General features: G+C 41.7%; 1 protein-coding gene across 5 annotated transcripts in view; it reads right to left on the bottom strand.

Moving 5' to 3' along the window:
* Window positions 1–1,103: 1,103 nt before the first annotated feature.
* Window positions 1,104–20,277, bottom strand: part of Zcchc2 (zinc finger CCHC-type containing 2) — a 51,131-nt gene continuing 31,957 nt past the window's right edge. The window contains exons 7-15 of one of the 5 annotated variants that reach the window (XR_007213455.1): window positions 19,206–19,289; window positions 17,580–17,637; window positions 16,877–17,012; window positions 16,099–16,163; window positions 15,602–15,696; window positions 9,278–9,421; window positions 4,515–6,020; window positions 3,498–3,637; window positions 1,104–1,198 (exon numbers count right to left, since the gene is read on the bottom strand). Coding sequence is in view for 4 of the 5 variants with exons in the window: in XM_048363799.1 (XP_048219756.1) it covers window positions 3,570–3,637; window positions 4,515–6,020; window positions 9,278–9,421; window positions 15,602–15,696; window positions 16,099–16,163; window positions 16,877–17,012; window positions 17,580–17,637; window positions 19,206–19,289 (2,156 nt within the window). In the remaining variant the exon portion in view is untranslated. The other 4 variants (XM_048363799.1, XM_048363802.1, XM_048363801.1 and 1 more) reach the window with 4 other exon arrangements.

Genomic DNA, 20,277 nt, shown 5'->3' with positions numbered 1-20,277 from the left:
TGGGGAGAACGGCGATGGGTCAATGTTTGCTGCGTTGCTTTGAGATGAAGGGGGGGGGCGCTGAACTACTGTAGCTGCTTGCAGGGCCTGCACTTTAGAATGTGTGTGTCAGCAGTGAGGAGTGTGGTGAAAAGGCTTGTTTTACTTGGGTACGGAGTCACCAGGGCTCAGGGGCATCAACGTGCACACAGAGCGAGGAACAGTTAGGTCCCCGGCCGCCCAGGGAGCCGCCACCTCCTCTGATGACATTCTCTCCCATCTCTCAGAATCACAATCCTCCTGTTCATCACAACTGGACTCAACTAACTTCTCAATACCTTGTGGGTATTCTTTCATTACGTTGGGCCTTTCCCCGTACATGACTTCATTTTCCCTTATAACCCTGATTTAAAAAACAAGCTCATTTTATCTGGGGAAAATGAAGTTCAAAGTCCAAGGTTGCTTCTCCTTTCACCCACTCCGAGCCTTTTCTAAACTGGCTTCACCAAGCCAATGGCTAATCTCAGACTTTGCCATTGCCAAATGCCACCACCATCTGTCGGTGAACCCAGTGTCTGAACTGCTAGGCTTTCTTTCTCCAACCATTTCCTCAAACTCTTACACACAGGAACCAGAAGACTGCTGGGAAGAAGTCCCCAGAAGCCTTGTTTGTAATAGCAAGGCAGGAAGGGGATGAAACCATTCTAACGTCCACTGACAAAGTACTGGGTAAATTATTTATTGGTATTCTTCCCCACACCATGAAAATATTTTAAGGTGTCAAAATGGAAAACAAAAATGACAGGACCAAACATGTCTAGGACCATAAAGTCAAAGGAGTCAAAGGAACAGAGCCAGGGCCTGAAGTTCAAGAAAGGCAAAAATGAGCTGGATATTTAGGGGGGCTATGAGAGACGTGGAAACAGGAGTAAGATAACCTAGCACGCAGTGTGCTCGTGCCGTATGCTGAGGCCCGGGAGGCTGTCCCCGATCCGACGGTGGCTCCCACGTCCCCCGCACTCAGACAGACTGCGGGGTCCTCTACGCTCCCCACCCCCTCCTGACGCCAACCCTTGGGCCCAGCCCTTCTGGAGTCCCTCACTACGCTGGGGGGGGGGGGGGGAGGAGGGAGGAGGGGAGGCCCTGGCAGAACAGGACACCAGCTTCACAGATGCTCTAGAAACGACGGACCGTCTGAAGGCCTCAGCTTGAGACTGGATTGGAGAAGAAGTAACCAGTGGTGGCGAAGATATCCGTGACTGAGCCCCTGGCTGACCAGAAAAGGAAGAATTCTTTATGCTTTTGGTAAGGGAAGTCCTAAGCCAGAAGCGGGTGCTGCAGGTTGCTGGGAACTTGCATGGCGTGCGCTCGACGCAGGATCGAGCCCCTTCCTCCCGGGGGGTGCACGGCGGCCTGCGCGGGAAGAGCCAGCCGGGGCAACAACTAAACAAGAGCCAGGTGCTAGAGGGCTTGCGACTTACTGCCCAGGTTACAGAGATGGGGTGATCCTTAAACAAACTGAAACCAAACTGCCATGCTAGCGTGCTAAGTCTGTCTTTATAGTTTCCACAAAGTTTATAACAAGGAACAATTCTTCAGCCGTTTTTCATTTTTTTTTATTGCTGTTAATTCAAGGAAAAAAGGTTGCATAAAATCCAATCTGTTCTAGAAATATAAGTGGCCTTTCCAGTACATAACATTTCAAATATCAAAGTATATGGTAAACATACAAATAAGGAGAAGGCAACATACCTCCTATGTACAGTACAGTATTTTAAATCATAAAATAAGCTCCATAAAGTACAACTGGCAAGTGACTCACACCGCGCGCTTGCTCGTACGTGGCTTTATCGACACTCTCACCTGAGCAACTCAACTGCAGCTTAGCAATTTAATAATGTGGTCCAAAAATACCCAGGTCAAATAAAATATATCTAATCAAAATAATTTCCTTTGCTTGGACTTTGTTTTCTGTCTAAATTAAAGCTCTCATCCGCCCCCTCCGCCCCCTCTCCCTTTCCTCCCCACGCCCTGAAGGTTTCAAAACGTCCACTGGTGCTATAAAGAGAAACGCCGCTTCGGAAGCATCAGGGCGAGCTGCTTGTGTTCTTCAGGTTTTCCCTTCTGTCTAGCAATGTCAGGCTTCGGAACCAAGGCCGGGCGTGACGCTCCTGCTCCGCGCCAGCACAGGCCCCCCCAACAAAGACTCGTCGCGTCTGCTGTGCTTAAGAATGGGAAAGCCTGGCCCTCGCCCCTCCCGCGGTGACTACAGAGCGGTACTTGTTCGCTGCTGTCGAGAGCAGTAGTCACCAAGAACCACACTCCATCTTCCAGATAACCTCAGTGCACTTTAGGAAATCAAAAATTACCTGGAAGCAATTAAGTACATAGATTGGCTTTAAAAAAAAAACAAAACTTTTTTTTTTTAAAACAGCAGCATTAAACTTAGTGACATGACACTGACATGATTAATACCGTCTCTCAACACACTCGGAATTCAGTCTTTCACATTATAATCAAGCATAGTGGTAAACGGTTATAAAAGTGACTTTGCTACGAGAGACAGGTTAGGGGACAAATACCTGACTTTGTGGAAACCCATAGCTTCAGTTTGGATTGCAATAAACCACACATATTTTAAACACAACGTAACACTGTAACAACTGGTACAGCAAAAGTATTTACTCAAGTAGTGTCTTTGAGCAGGACACAGTGGTAGACGACGAGTAGAACCGACCGTCGCCTCTCGCCACAAACACAAGCACACAGAGAACATTCACACGTGTGTTCATGCTGTCTCTCTGAAGCAACAGGCTAGAGGAGTATGATGGAAGGAAAAGTTGGTTCCTTTCAAGAAAATGCTTTTTGTCCGTTTCAAACGCATGTTTCGGCTTCCTAGGGTTTAACTTCTTCCTTGTTCTCGTTCGTTTGGACAACAAGCACTGCTTATGTGTGTTCATGTGATGCTGTTTTTACGTATATACATACTACCTTGGGAGCTTGGTTTCTCCCATAAGGTGAAGGTTGAACGTTTTGCCCCTGGACTATTTGCAGAGCAGTTAACAGGAGTGCGGACGATACACACGGGGGTGGGGGGGGGGCACCTGCCATAGGCCAGGCAGGGGGCAGGGAGGGCTTTGAGGGGGGTGGGAGAGAAGTGTAGCTTAGGGTGGAAATGAGAAAAGGGGGGGGCGGGGAAGAAGCAGTTTCTTTTTTCATAACCATATGACTGTCACCAGTGTTGTTAAAAAAAAAGGTCAAATACACAGTTTAAGATTCAGTAAACATTGCACACAGCAAGTATTCAGTGTAAAAACAAAGCACGCATCAACATTTTCCTTTTGATAGTTCGTCTGGAAGTTTAAGTTACATGTATCATACAAAGCCTGTTGTTGAACCAGGAGACCAAAGGCTCAGAAGCATTTCATTCTTTCTTATTTTGGACATTGGTACAAGAGAAATGAAAACTTCCATCTGCATAGAAATCTAGGCAATGTATAGACAAAGAAACAAAATACCTTTCCTTTCCTCCCCTCCACAGCCCATGATCCCCACACGTGAGTGTGTTAAGTAGGCAAGCTTTACTTGTTTCAGTCTGCAGAATCCAACGTATCATTAGAAGGGGGGAGGGGAGGTGCGTATCTCAGTCTGTAAGTGCCTAAAACAGGAAAGACACAAGGGCTAAGTCACCGCTGACAATGACATGCATGACAAACCTCTACACGCCACTGAAGGACATGCTCTGCAAACAGCACCTTCTTCAGCACGCACACCATTCTCAACTGCAAGCAGCTTAAGAAGACAGTCGTAGCAAGCTTGTGCTTTAGGTTCAGACTAAAGCTAGCCAACTTGATCTTCCCTTAGCGCCAAGTCAATGCACTCCCGGCCCCGCCCCTCCCCACACCCAGGGAAGAGCTGGCAAGATGACACAGGCCACATCTGAGTGACAATGGCTTGAGGAAAACACTGAATCTGGTACTTTAGTGGTAATAATATTAAACTTAGTTCAACTTCTCTTGTTTCCAAGCCAGTGTCTAGCTCGTTTCTCTTATGTAATGCAACAGAACTTTGGGCTTTTTCTTCTTATACACTCATTGGGAAGAAACAGGGTAGCACACATAGAAGAAAGCCAGCGGGACATGCAGACACTGAAGTGACTACAAGCCCCATGTGCCACATCGCTGGCTTTCTTCCTCGTTTTCAATAGTTGAATTCTGCTTACGCTACGGAGCATAAAATAAAAAAGGCTGTAAGCAAGAATTATGCCATATAATTCCGATTCCCATTATATTCCTTGAAAAAAGCCTCTGGAATGTATCCCTTAATTGAAAACTGACAGTTCTCTGACCTTACTTGTGCTATGTGTGACCTGGTCTAAGCTAGGTTTTTCTGGCTACACTTTATGATGTCACTGAAATCATCTGTAAACAAGCACACCAACAGATCTTTCTATGACAGAATTGCATGATCAAGGAAAGAAGGAGAAACAAACGGGTGAATTCAAAAACAAGTCCTCTGGGAGCTACTGTGATTACCTTGTTGGCTGGCCTCCATGGACGACTGCTTACAGTCCTGTGCATAGTGCCCGCTGACACCACAATTGTAACAGGAGACATTCCCGTTCTTCTTGGGCCCCGAACCACTGGTATTGGCAACTACATTAGGTGCTGGATAGATGGGATAGAATCTCCCAAATCCTGCCATCTGTTGCATGCCATAGTTGGCTTGGCTTCCCATGACTGGGTCATGCACGAGTCCATTTGCATATGGAGTCTGAGGCAGAAAAAAAGGAAGTTGGTTTCCATTGCTCTGATGTGCTTGGTTGAGGTAGCTGCCATTGCAAATGGATGGCAGAGTGAAGAACGATGGGACTCGGTACACTGGTCCAGGCATGGGGTTGGGATAATAGTAACTGTTTAGCTGAAGGTTTCCATTGGTCCCACAGCTGCACCTTCGACCGCAAGAACCACACGGCCCGGAGCCCATCTGCTGGGGTGGCACTATCGTCCCATTAGTGTTCGTGTTCCCCACAGCACTGATGTAGGATGTACTGTCACTCTGTGCAGTACTGTGTGTCAAAGCAGGGCTTGGGCTTGGGGCAGGGCCTGGGGTGTGGGTAGGGACGGCGGGAGGGACAGTGGGCTGGGCCTGACTGATCCCTGCGCTTGCTGGCTGGGCGGGAGGGGCTGCTGCGCTGAGCACGTTGGAATTCTGAGTGGGTAACACGCTGGCAGCAAGGGGAGAGCCGGGTAAGGTGTAGGACGCTGGTGACGGTGCGGCCGAGAGGCCGGCTGCTGGAAGAACTACCTTCACATTGGCAGGCGGAGGGACGGTCCCTGTGTTTCCCTCGATTTGAGGCACCATTTGATTTAGTCCTACCACTTGGGATGCAGATTTCGTGATGGGGTCCGTAGTAGCCACAGGAGATCCTGGGAAACTACCGGGGTTATGGACAGGAATAAAGGCAGTGTTTGGTGACCCGATGCTCAGACTTCCTGCTGGTTGTTGTGGGATATTAACTGTGCAACTCTCGGAAGATCCCTGTGGTGGTGGCAATTTAAGCCTTTGAAATGTTAGGTGCAAAGCAGGAGTACTACTGTGTGGAAGGAAGGCCGACGGCACAGGCAGCGGAGAGGCCAGCAATTCAAGGTGCTTTTCTGATTCTCCTGTAGAAGCCGTTGGCCCCAGGATTCCGACTGGGGTTGAATTTGCAGCCTCCCTTATTGCAGAAATAGCCACAGGACTGGGAACAAGCATTCCTATCGTTTTGCCATCTGCAGATTTGGGTGGAGGAATGACCACCTCGGGCTTCTGGGCACTGTTGTGCATGACACAGTGTAGTGCTGGCATGAAAGGGATGTGCGGATACTTGGGGGAGTTCAAGGGGGAGTTCAGGGGATCTTCTAAAATGTTTCCATTCTCGTTTCCTAGAGAAACAATCTGACCAGGTGGCTTGACAGTGACAGTCTGGTTGACAGAGCTATAACTTGTAAACCTGGTGGTGGATGGATTTCCAGAATCCTCAGAATTGCTGTCTGTATCTAAAAAACAACAACAAATATAAATATTAACCCAAACTGAACTCTCATCTTTCTTGTTAGAATTAAAATTCAGGTATAAAATGACCTCTGAAGTTCGGATGTGCCCTTCATCATGTCTCCTAATTGTCCATGCTAACCTCCTTTTAAGCCTTGGCTTTCTATGGCTCATCGTTACACGCATATTTTATTGAAGAACTATGAGGGCATAGGCACAAAAAACCCCCAAAAGCTTACTACTTGGAGACTGCATGAGGTACAGTATAAAACCTAAGACATTCGCTCCCTATTTTATAGGGGATAGACACATTTTAAAAGAATATTTATACTATACATATTTCAAATGGGTGAAGAAAATTTAAAGCTACTACTTGTCATAAAATGAATAATGTATAGCACAGGAAGAAAGGCAAGTATGAAAGCACTTCATTTATCCTCGTATACTGAAACAATTTGTTTAGATGTCTCGATTTCCAAACTTTTGTGATAAAGCAGGTGAAGGACACTACCAAATTCACAATCATTTACTTATGTTCAATCCAAATATCACACTGATGATATGTACAGTGACCATTCCAGTAAATGATGTACTTAATCAAAATATCTTTCTGCTCATAAATAACAGCTGAGAACTGGTATCTGTGCCTCATTCTTGCAACCCTAGCTGCTCAGGAGGCTGAGATCTGAGGATTTAGATGTGAAGCCAGCTTGGCCAGACATATCAATGACGCCTATCTCCAATTAACCAGTCCAAAGGGAAAACTAAAGTCAGAAGTGGAAGCATGGCTCAAGTGCAATACTAGCCTTGAGCAAAAAAGTGAAGCAAGAGTAAGAAGCCCTTGAATTCAAGTCCCAGTATTGGCACAAAGGAAAAAAAAAGTTGAAGTATACTACATACTTAAAATGTATTTACTGAAAGATGTTAAAAAATTTAAAACTACTAAAAACAAATCAAGAATGGAATCTATTTAATGTCAGCAATGACATTAAATGAACCCATTTTAATTTTCAGTAGATAGAAGTTCAATTGAAGTCTTTCTAGCAACTTCTCATAGCAGACTATTCTGGGAATTTCTTACTAAAGTCCGCAAAACAAGGACTATTTCCAAATCAATAACTGCTTTGAGGCACTCTATCTGTACCATTTCACCAGTGCAGAATTAACAGCAAAAATAATGTCTAGACAACATTTTTCCAAGATGTCCAAATGTCCAAGAACATTTTTCAGATGACTAGTTAAGTTTATGAGTGCACTTAGGCTTTGTTTAAATTTTCTGAAGTCAAGGCAAATAGTATCATGGTATTAAATGGCCCTAAATAGTTTTCTGAGCACTACACTCACCTACATATTAAGAGGTCTAATCTTATTCTTGTGTTGACTGGAAAGCATTAAGTCTCAGACAAAACTAATTTCTCTTGAAGAAGTATAATAAGCACTTAAAATTTAATTAAAATGAACAAAATAGAAATTTCATTGCAATGTTAGTAAGCACTTCAAATTTAAAAAATGATCAAATGTTCTATCATAATATATATGGATTGAGAAAGGTCTAAATGAGTCTTTTACCTAAGGAAGATTCATTCTAATTTGAAGTAACTCAGATTACACAAGAAAAGGCAAATTCTTCTACATAGGCTCGCCAACTCATGCTGTCTGATCGAGGAAAGGGATGCTACAGAGTTATCCAAGTATCTGACAACCAGGTCAAATCTGCAGAGTGAGGTAAAGCAGCACAGGATCATGTGTGCATCCTTTAAGACCAAATATACTATCCAATGACACATCTATTTTGGGTACAGCATAACCAGTCTCTCAAGCTTCATAGTAACTGAGAGGTAATCTTCATATTCTTTAGTAAACTGCAGAGCAGAAGAAATGTCTCAGACAGAACTGGTGGCAGAGTCACTGCATGCTACAAAATAACTACAAAGTAAATCTGACTTTGTTTCTAAGTAGCAGCATAGCTGCATAGGTCTCTGACAAGGCAATATAGAAGATAAGGTCCCAGAGATGTGCAGGCTGCCCAGCAAGGAACCACACGGTGGTCCAAGGATCTCTACAGAAGAAAACACTTGATAATGCTTCTTGGCAGGGGTACACTTTATGACCAAGATGTCAGCACATATAAAGAATGACATCCTATTCAACATATGCCTTTTCAAGAAGACCTCACTTGCAGAAGGGATAGAATAAAGGCTTCCAACAATCCTTAAAGCCAACAAGAACCACAGCAGAACTATCAAAATAAACTTCCTCTGAAACTAAGGCTCATAGCAATCTGAGGAGGAAAAAAATCCTTGAGAGCAGAAATTATGGGCTTGTGCTAACCCAGTGCTACTATTTCTCCATCTCTAAAGCAGTCTTGCTGATTTTAGTTATGGTAGCCATGAAAATCAGCACCAGCAGTCATTAGAGAAAGGGTACAAGTTTGGATTTTTTCAAGCCTGTAATGTCCATATGTGAACCAATGCTTGGTAGTTCATGTTCATAACTGCATTAACAATCTTTTATCCACAAGACATTTGTCATAATCAGTGGCAAGTGTTTAGCAACATGGCTATATGAGGTCGTGGTTTCATCTGGAGCTAAAAAGAGACTGAACAAAATACTTAGAATGAGATGTCCACAGGGAGCTTTGAACGCTTTCAGATACACTGAGAATCAAGAAAGCTATGCTCATACTTAGGGCAGTATGCATACCCAAACCATCCTATTTGTAATTACATTCAATCTAAAGGGACTAAATATTCAGCCCCAATGGCAAAAAGAGGAAAGTAAAACCCATGATCTAACTATATATTGTCTTCAGGAGACACAGTTCAGATTTAAAGACATAAAGAGGTTTGAACTTAAAGAAAATAAGGTACCGTAGAATTAGAACTTCCCCCCACCCCCAAGAGCTGGAGTGGCTATATTACTATCTCACAAAATATACTTTTAAGACAAATATTGATACTAGAAAAAAAGACCAGGAAGACATTTAAAATATAAATGTATATGCATTTACTAACATGCACAATATAGTCTTCATACACTAACTCCACATTTTCTTATGATCCTGTTTTCTTCCTGTTTTATTTCACATGCAGTGAAATAAGCTTATAACATCAACATTTCTAGAAACTGCTACAGCAAGGTATCTATACCCTCTGTAACAAATTTAAAATGAATATAGGATGTTTATAGAAACATAAAATCGCTTGGCTTTGATTTTAAGAAAGAACACAGTATTTCCCTTCACCCCTTCCTAAAAGCAAACCTCTGTCCTTATCTTCTTCGCTTTCAAAACTTTCTCTTCCATCATGTCGTGGGCTAGAGGGAGAACTGTAACTCTCGGAAGATGTTTCTCCACAGGTGTCATGTCCAGATCCAATGTCCAAATTCACATCTAAAAATAACAACTCTATTTAAAAAAAAATCATGTTAAGAAGTTCAATTAATTTCCAAAGTACACTACTAGAAATTAGTTTTAGCTATAAATACTTTTATCACTTTTCCTATGAACCTTAAATAGCTGTTGACTTGGGTGAAAATTGGTTACTAAATAACAATGCTGACTCAAAGTAATTGATACAGATATTCTTAGAACAAGAAGTCGGTCTAACTTTAAGCATTAAGGTTTCTTTGTAGGGACTGTGCAATACCACACTTTGAGCCACTTTCTAAGTTTAGATATTCTAAATCCCCAAGTGCTTGCTGAAAATTTCTTACAAGAATAGAATAGTATTGCATAATGACAATTCACTTAACTCCTAAACCAGTGAATCCAAAAGAATAAACTGCTTCGGTATCCAGAAGATTGAACAGTCCCTTAATTTCTGCCCAGGGGTCAACCCTACACCAAGATGAGGTGGAGGTGAGTGCAGAATCTGTGATGGACTAATTAGTTACATCTGTTTTGGGCACATAGGAGAGACTGATTATTGGTCTGTTTGGTACTGAAAATCCATACACTGGTTCAGAACTAAGAGACACGTCCTATCCGGTTTTCAAAGTCCCGTAGGTAGTAGAGCTTCTGTCTTAAAGCAAGCACACAATGTATCTTTATATAAATCTCCATTGTGTAGCTCCAAGGGGTTCTCAATATCTATAGAGGAGTAATTTCTACGGCAACCTGGTAGAACCAATCAAATATGGTGATTATTAATTACTTGGGCAAAATATATGTCAGAGACAAGAGATGATTTGTGTTCTGAATAATTTAGGTGACTAATCTGTGTCTTTTGAAGGGGATAAGTGTGTAACTAATTAAGATGTAGAAGCCTAAGGCTAACTAGGTAATTTGAAGGTTGGAAAGGATGGAGGAGAATGATGGAAGGGGCGACACTGATTTGTCGAACTGAATCCCTTTTGAACACCTACCAAAAGATAATAAAAGAATAAACACTCATTATTTAATACTGAATGATTTTTTTGCATACTCACTCATGAATACTCCAGAAAAATAAAGGCATTAAGAATGCAGATACTTCTAGGTCTTCTTTGGTAGTATTTTAAAGGATGCCACATTGCACAAAACTCACAAGAATATAAAAAAAAATGGTAGGCAACACTTTTATATAAAAAAGCAATCTTGAGGACACTTACACAGGATAGGCTCTGAATTACTAGACACAATGCGGCTAAAGAAAGGGGTATAGGCCAAAGACATTCCAACGTGTCATACTGATTAGACAGCTTAGCATTAAACTGTACCCGTGAAAATACACCTTTAAAAACTGCTCACATAGGGAAATTTTGCATAGAAATAGTGCAGTCAGCATTTATTTTTTTTTATTTTTTTTTTTTGGCCAGTCCTGGGCCTTGGACTCAGGGCCTGAGCACTGTCCCTGGCTTCTTCCCGCTCAAGGCTAGCACTCTGCCACGTGAGCCACAGCGCCGCTTCTGGCCGTTTTTTCTGTATATGTGGTGCTGGGGAATCGAACCTAGAGCCTCGTGTATCCGAGGCAGGCACTCTTGCCACTAGGCTATATCCCCAGCCCTGCAGTCAGCATTTAACAACATGAACAGTCCAAGTAGCTTCCCCCCCTGCCACACAAGTAGCATAATTTATAAAACCATTTTTACATTGTTCTAGCTAGTGTTTTAATTACCACAATGCTATATATTAAATTGCAGTTTTCAAAGAACCACATAAGTCTAAATCTACACTAGAATTATCTTTTTGATGACGTGCTTGAGAACTGTGCAGCCCTGGAAACTTTTATGATCTGAAATTACACACTCCTGTATGTAGAGACAGAAGCCATGAAAGGTGAGGACAACACACTTATGCCACACATTATTATGCCACAACTGCCTTTCAAAGAGGGGTGTGAAGAGATTCTTCATCATATCTCAACAGTGACTTACAACCTAACTCCCTATTATATATATATATATATATATATATATATATATATATTTTTTTTTTTTTTTTTCCTGCTGATCCTGGGGCTTGAAAACTCAGGGCCTGGGCAGTGTCCCTGAGCTTCTGCTCAAGCTTAAGTGCTCTACCACCTGAGTCACAGCACCGCCACCTCCGGCCTTTTCTGAGTAGTTCATTGGAGATGAGAGTCTCACAGACTTTCCTGCCCTGGCTGGCTTCAAACTGTGATCCTCAGCTCTCAGTCTTTCTTGAGTAGCTAGGATTATGTGAGCCAATGCCACCTGGTTCCCCCCAAACATCCTTACTGCTAGTTATGAAAAAGTGAATTTTGTTAATTAAGAACCGTTTAATAGGGGACAGAGCCACCTTTATCATCTGGACTATTAATAAGAATTAGGTAATTTTATAGCATTGAAAATCTTGTAAAAGAAACTGGGAGGCCAACCAACTCATTTCCCTTCAAACTTTTTGGTGTTACCATTAGCAACACAAACGTGGGGTGGAAGAAGAGATGCTGTGATAAACTAAAAAATAAATAAATAAATAATATATATATATTTTCCCAATCCCAGAGTTTAGGCACAGGGCTTTGGGCTCGCTTGGCTTGTCGAGCTGCCAATCCACTATTTGACTTCAGCGTGTGTGTGTGTGTGTGTGTGTGTGTGCGCGCGCGTGCGTGCGTGCGTGCGTGTGTGTGTGTGTGTGGCCTGGCACAGTCCCTGAGCTTTGGTGCTCAAAGGGCTAGACTGGCTTCAAATTGTGATTCTCAGATCTCAGCCTCTTAATTAGGTAGCTAGGATTACAGGTGTGAGCCACCAAGTCCCTAGTTTTTCAGCCTGGCTTTTTTACTGGTTGTTCTAGAGATGGAGTCTTGCAGACTTTTCTGCCCAGACTCACCTCAAACCCTGATCATCTGTATCTCTGCTTTTGAGGTAGCTAGGATTACAGGTGTGAGCCGCTGGTACCCACTAAGTAAAGAGTAATCTTAGAGATCTCTGTGTGGTAATGCATACAACAGAGGCCTGCAATTTTGAGAAAGGCCCAGGCTGTCCTCAAACTTGTAATACTCCTGCTTCTGCCTCCTGTGTGCTTGGATTACAGAAGTGGACCCAATGGGCCTAATGCTGAGACAGAAAAAGTTAGAAAACACAATAAATGAAGGTACTTATGGATCTTTATTTTTTCCCTTTTTTATTCTGTAGATTTTTAAGCTACATGAACATATTATCCAAAAGTAGAAAGCTAATGTTTAAAACAACTGGTGTGTGTGTATACATGTATACACGCGTGCCAGCCTGGGGCTCGAATTTAGGGTCTGGTGCTACTCCTGGACTTTTGCATTCAAGGCTAGTAATCTACCACTTTGAACTACAGCTCTACTTCTGGATTTTTGGTGGTTAGCTGGAAATAGTCTCACAGACTTTCCTGCTTGCACTGGCTTCAAACCAAGATCCTTAGATCTCAGCCTACTGATTATCTAGGATTACAGGTGTGATCCATTGGTGCGCAGCTTCATATACACATACACATATACATATACACAAACATACATACAATATTTGCTGGTGCTTGAACTCAGGACCTGGGTGCTATTCCTGAGCATCTTTGTATTCAAGCCTAGTGCTCTATCACTTGAGCCACAAAATCACTTCTGGCTTTTTCTGAGTAGTTTATTGGAGATAAGAGTATCATGAACTTTCCTGCCTGGGCTGGCTTTTAACTGTGCATGATCCTCAGATTTCATCCTCCTGAGTAGCTAGGATTACAGGAAATGAGCCACCCGTGCATGGCTAAATAATACATTTAAAAAACAACAACAACCTAAATACATACATACATATATATTCACACACACACACACACACAACCTAAACACCTAATCAGGGCACAATACTTTCTGCTCCAGCACAGAGTTGGTGTTCCACCAGGAAAAAAGAACTTTAAACATATCCCCAAGTTTACTGATTAAAGGCAATTATTTCTTTAGAGGGTACTTTAATATTTCAAAGAGAAATTAATAAAAGTTTTTTTTTGTTGTTGTTGTTGTTGTTTTTTCCACTCCTAGGGCTTGGACTCAGGGCCTGAGCACTGTCCCTGGCTTCTTTTTGCTCAAGGCTAGCACTCTACCACTTGAGCCACAGCGCCACTTCTGGCTTTTTCTGTGTATGTGGTGCTGAGGAATCGAGCCCAGGGCTTCATGCATGCTAGGCAAGCACTCGACCACTAAGCCACATTCCCAGCTCTAAAACAGGTTTTTTTAAAAGTTGAATTTGGCCATACTTCTGAATTAGACACTAATGAGACAAGCTATTGCAAATATTTTTTTATTCAATCATACTCCATCAATGTAAATATGCATCAGTAACAGAATAAATTTTGACCTATTCAAAAATCTTAAAGTTATTATAAAACTTGAAAATTAAAGAGATAAAAGGAACCAGGCACTGGTGGGCTCTCATCTATAATCTTAGCTATTCAGAATGCTAGATGTAGGAGTCACTGTTCAAAGCCAGCCTCGGCAGACAAACCACATATTCTTATCTCCAATTAAGCGGCAAAAATCTAGAACTAGAGGTGTGGCTCAAGTGCTACAGCACCAGCAATAAGAACTAAGGCCCTGAGTTGAAACTCAGATGAAGAAAGACTGGAGCTTCAGATGCTACAAAGTTCCTGTTACAAATGATCTTTGGAGGTTATAGAGTTTAATAAACTATAAAATGTATCTTTTCATATATACTAATGGGGAAAAAACTAAATTAGTGACTAGCACAGGACTTAGTACTACTGAAATACTATTTGTAAGGTTTTACATACAATCTTACAGTCTGTTGAGGGAGGCATTTTCCTGGTGATAAGTGAGTAGGCCACGTACGTAAGAAACAAGGGATACAAAAACCAAATCCACTGCTGTGTCTGATCAAAGTCCCTGTGCTTATCCTTTGGAAATAGGAAGCTATGGTAAGGATGGCTGCAACTGCCATGGGTGAAGAGGAGTTCCAAAGATGTGAAACAAAAGGCAGCTGGTCCTGTGAGAGGTGAGGTATACTGGACAGGAATCTCATCAGGAGGCTCACCAGTTAGGAATGTTCTTTGAAGACAAATGTAGCTGTATGGAAAATAAGCCAAGAGGCTCCAGCAGAGATGAATCTAGGCGTGCGTGATTCTAGTCATCAACCCACAGACATTTTACCATCCTCAGCTATTGGCCTTTTCCTCTTGCTTTCAGCGGCCATCACACAAGGAACATCAGAGCCAGTACAGCATGACAACCTGCTGCTGGGACAGCATCCTTGTACTGACTGGATGAGATTCTCCATGTCATTTCTACTCCTAGTTGAGCGAATCCACTGAGTTGGCTAGATGAGTTTAGATCAAAACGTGACCATTTTTTTTTGTTCACAAATTATTCAATCTCTCTATATAATACTGAGTTAAAAAATAGGCCCCATTTAAGAAATACATTCTGGTGATTTACATTCCATCACAGCTAATACGATTTAAATTTTAAAAATTATTCATGAGACCAGCTAGTCCCCATGTTTGAAACATACAGATCAAATAAATATTCCCCAGAAGTCTGTGGGCTTTCATTTTCATTCCCCTCTCCCATCTTTACTATCAAGAGTAAAGGACAACACACACACACACACACACACACACACACACACACACACACACACACACAGAAAAGCAGTCAATGAACTAGCAGAAGGGGCATATCACATCAAATGAACCATGAGCCTGAAAATGAGCCTAAGAGACATTAAAATAATGGTGGGTAAATGGACACGACAAAAAAAAAATTCTAGTCCAACAAAAACCTGAGTACTTCCCTAAAACCCCACAAAAGAAAGCTATGAATGAAAAAGTCAACAAGACTGAAAATACGACTCTTATAAGAACATGCCCAGACTACCCGGAGGGTGGCCTGCAGAACTGTAGATCCCTGTTCGCTCTGAGTAGGAATGGGTCAGAGAAGGAAACAAGCTGGGTGACTCCTGGCATGGAGAAGAAGGAGAAGGAAATGTCTACCTCCATGGCTGACTTACAGTCCTTAAGTTTAACTTCATTAATTTCAAAATAGTTTAACTGGATTGCACACATCAAAGGTAAAATTCTACCAGGATATGACACAATAGCTCAATATCTACTAATATCAGTAAGAATTAGGTTAAATAAGAATGCTTGGGGAATGGGTATTTGAAAGGAACTCACCTTTTACACCTCCACCATGGGCATGCTGAGGAGTGGAGAGTCTAATACCATTTATTCTACTATTCAATCTGTTGTCAGTTTTCTTCATTTTCTCCCTAAACCAAATGTATACATTACCAACACTTTATAAGGTTTTCTGTCAAGCATAGTAATAAGTACTGTACTATTAAAATTCTCCTGGATGTCTTCATGGATACTTTCAATACAAGATTCATGATTCAGTGTAGAGTTCTCAGAGTTCTTTGTTGTCCCCCTTGTGGGAGGGGAAATGAACCAAGGGATCAGCCTTGAGGTCCTAGCCTGAAAAACCCAGTTTTTTGTCTATCTTCTGCATTTGCTAATACTTCCAACTAAAAACCACTAAGCCCAGAACTAATACAAAATCACTAATAAAAAATACTATTTATACTATATGAAATAGATAAACCCATAGTCAAATGCTTCATGCAGTCTTTCCTTCTAAATTTCTATTATTGGAAACATTAAATTGAACCTACTTTTCTACTTGTGGCTTTCCTTTCTTCTTATTTACTGAAGATAAATTCCGTTTTTCAGTAGAATGCTAGTAGAAATAAAAATACAAGTCAGACAAAAGCTAAATTATACTGCTATACCTACCTTTTATTCTAATACTAAAGAATATCTTTCTCCCTCATACATTATTAACAGATTTCCATTTCCAACTTATTTTTGAAGTCACCAGAATCACTAAAACTTACATATTCTGGGACCATACTTATTAGTAATCATGATTAAAATCAACTATGGTAAAAATATATTCCCAGAAAGTTCTAGAAATAAACATTTCCTAAAGTTTTCACTTGTTACTTTGAGTAGCATGATGAAATCTCAGGACATGAATCTCACTACCACCCCACTAGCACTATGCTAGCTGAGTGGCCATATTCACTAACATTTATCACTATGCATTGCTATAATATTCTGATTTATTTACTGTTAGCCCTTTAAATCTTACTGTGCCTAACTTAACTGAAACTTCTCACAGGTTGTAATGTGTAGAAAAAAACAACACTCAGAGCATGTGGGATTCAGTAACACGCACATTTTCAGGCATCTCCTTGCAGTCTTTAGATTAGAATGTATCTTCTGTGGATAAAGAGGCCAATGTCCAATTTGCTATAGGCTTGTCAGTATTCCTTTCTTTTTCCCAAATATACTGTCTGACTGAGTGCTTACAGAAATCCTCATTTTGAGAAAAGAAACCAGAGGAAGCAGCAAAGCTTTACATGGCACCGAACAGCTCCTACCCCCTACCTGGTCAGCGAAGGTCACACAGTGCTCTGGGTGCGGGATGGCAGCACAACTTTGCTTCCTCCAATCCACAACCCCATTCTGTTCGGAATATTGTAGTGTAAGCCCATCCAGTGGAGAGCAGCTTGTACCAACACTGCTATCAAAAAAAGGAGTCATGACAGTGTGAAAGATGTTCCTTCAATAATCAACCTGCTGTATCATTTCAATGAGGAAGCTATAGTAACTCTTCAATTTGTCTTAGACTTAGTATTTGTCTCATTTGAATGCCATGTGATAGGCTTAAGGAAAAAATTATTATGAGAAATAAATTGGCAAATATTTAACAGCTTTATTGGCTGGCACTAGTAGCCCCTGCCTATAATCCTAGGCAGAGACTGAGAGGGTTGTGATTTAAGGCCAGCCTGGGCAAAAAGCAATAGCTGGGCACTCTGGTGCATGCCTCTTATCCCAGCTATGACAGGAATTGTAAAATAGGAGGGACTGTGATCAAGAAAGAGAACCCCCCCAACCCCAAAACTGTGTGTAACTACCAAGGCTAAACAGAAGAGAAAAACACAAAAAACAGCAACCTGAAAGACAACAAGAACACAGAATGGGCAAGACAAATAGAAAACAAATAGCAAAATACGAAACTATTGCCAAATATATTTTAATTGCTTGAATGTTAACGAAGACATTTATGTTTTAGGAATCAGATACCTACTTCACAACGGGACTTTTCCCAGTATGCTTCTTGTGAATGATGGCGTGTTGTAACACATCTAGAATAGGTGAAAAAGTCATTAATTTATCACACTACATGCTCCAGCCAAATGCCTAAAAGGATAGTGCTACTAATACAAAGCAAACAGTAGAGGCGGATGGCTCAAGCACTTGTATACGTTTCCTGACACAGAAGATACTCTGAGGAGTCAAGTTTTCAAAGATATATGAGCTACTAAATTGCCTTAAATATCCTCTCAAATGTGTTTCACCTAATAGCACATCAACCTCGTTCAAAACTATGAAAATCGTTCTGGGAATGGGGGTATACACTTGTGATCACAGCTACTGGGGAGGCAAAGGTAGGAGGATGTAGTCTAAGGCCTGTCAGGCAATAGCATGAGACATATCTGAGAAATTAACTGAAAGCAAAAGGACTGGGTGTATCTCAAGCAGTTGAGTGCTTACCTAGCAAATGGGGAGCTCTGACTTCAAAGCCCCAGTATAGCCACTAAAAAAACTTGTGCCCTCCCGCCCCCCACGACAAACCTGTTGCCTCCTGAGAGGTTGGGATTACAGTTGTGGACTACCATGCCCAGGTGAAAGCTTCATTTTAACTACCCACATATATGATTCATAAATACATGCACTGGTGTGCATGTTTAAATATACTACAAATGCTCATCACCAAAGACTAATTAATATATCGTAATTTATTTGTATTTACTAACACTTGGAATATTCAGGAGTTTTCCCGGTATTTGCTGTTACAAATAGGTTGCCTTGAGTACCTCTCTCTGCTTCTCCCTGAGCACATGTGCAGCAGGTTTCACAGAGGTATAATCATTGGATAGCAGCATAAAATTCTCTCCAACTTCGCCGCATGTGACCTCCAGAGTGCTTGAGCTCTCTTTGCTTCTAGGCTTGATAAGGCCAATCTGATGAATGTAAAGTGATGTCTCACGGTTCTCATTTGCATATTCTCAAATACTTTTTTTTTTTTTTTGGCCAGTCCTGGGCCTTGGACTCAGGGCCTGAGCACTGTCCCTGGCTTCTTCCCGCTCAAGGCTAGCACTCTGCCACTTGAGCCACAGCGCCGCTTCTGGCCGTTTTCTGTATATGTGGTGCTGGGGAATCAAACCTAGGGCCTCGTGTATCCGAGGCAGGCACTCTTGCCACTAGGCTATATCCCCAGCCCTATTCTCAAATTCTAATGAGAGTGCACTTGCTCTGTGGATTTCCTACTTTCGTCTTTTGCCTGTATTTCTGATGTATGATTTCTCACTGATTTTTTTTTAAGGGAGAATCTTTGTTTAATATGCAGTTAGTCTTTTATCTATAAACACCCTTTTAATACTTTCTCTTGGTCTGTGGAATGCCTTCTAATTATATGGTTTCTTTTATCATATATAAGCTTTCCTAATTGATTAGTAAACTGTACCATCATGTTCTGCCTTTCTCTCTCTCAGAATAACATTTAGAAGCTTAAACTTAACATTTTACAAATAAGTTGCTATTCACTTGAGATCGTTATAGGTGATACAATCTCTAGAACCATAATTTGATCTGCTCCATCCCTGTAACAATGTCTGACAGAATGACTTATCCTAGTGAGACCTGCATTTACCTTCTTCTTGACTGGAAGCTTCTGAGCTGTCTTCTTTTAAGTGTTCCAATATCTTAGAGGTCTTCAGAGAGGATGGTAAGTTACCTGAGGAAATAATTCTTACTATTAACTCTATTATAGTGGGAGATAAAATAAACAAATATAACACAGTGATTACTTCCCTCTCAAGGAAGAGGCGAGTGGAGGGGAAATGATAAAGAGAACATTTTTACTGCTTGAGCCTTTGAGACAGCGTGATGACATGGAGCACTGACTACATATGGCCTGCAAGCCTGCAAGCACACAACAGCTGTCAGCTTCAAGGTGCTCCCTCATGAGATGAACTGGACAAGACGGGTGCTCTCAAGCAATGAGAACTTCTAAGAATATTGTTTCAACTTTTTTCAAATCTCCCATTTGTTCCTTCTTTGAGGGGGAGGGAGTAGTACTGGAGATTAGATTTAGAGCCTAATACTTGCTCCATCACTTCAGCCACACCTAGCACTTTCCTGTGGTCATTAATGTTCAAGGCAGGGCCTTGGATTACGTCTGGGCGGACCTGGGCTTCCATCCTCCTATGGAGCTTCCTCACATCATTGGAGATGACAGGGAGCAACAATGTACACGGTCACTGAACTTTCATGCCTGGGCTGGCTCCAAACCTCAATCCCTCAATCTCTACCTCCCAAGATGCTAGGATTGCAGGTGTGAGTCACTTCATCTAGCTTTTGTTACTTTTATAAAACACAACAACCATGTTGTAGCTATGATGGACCACTACAAAACTCTCAGTACTACTCTTAAATTTATATCCTTCTATTACAGAACAGTGACAAGCAAACTGTGGCCCCAACACTGACTCATGGAGTACATTTTGATATGGGGCCTAGACCGGGACATCTTAAGTTATTTAGGAATTTAACACTATTTTCTTAGATTTAGTTGTCAGGATATATAGTACTGCTCTCTGCACTAGAACAAACAGTAGCGCTATCAAATTAAAAACAAATCCAGGGGCTGGGGATATAGCCTAGTGGCAAGAGTGCCTGCCTTGGATACACGAGGCCCTAGGTTCGATTCCCCAGCACCACAT

This window comes from Perognathus longimembris, chromosome 15 (assembly GCF_023159225.1).
Source record: "Perognathus longimembris pacificus isolate PPM17 chromosome 15, ASM2315922v1, whole genome shotgun sequence".
NCBI classification, from domain to species: domain Eukaryota; kingdom Metazoa; phylum Chordata; class Mammalia; order Rodentia; family Heteromyidae; genus Perognathus; species Perognathus longimembris.
This window is presented reverse-complemented; position numbering and strand designations above follow the sequence as displayed.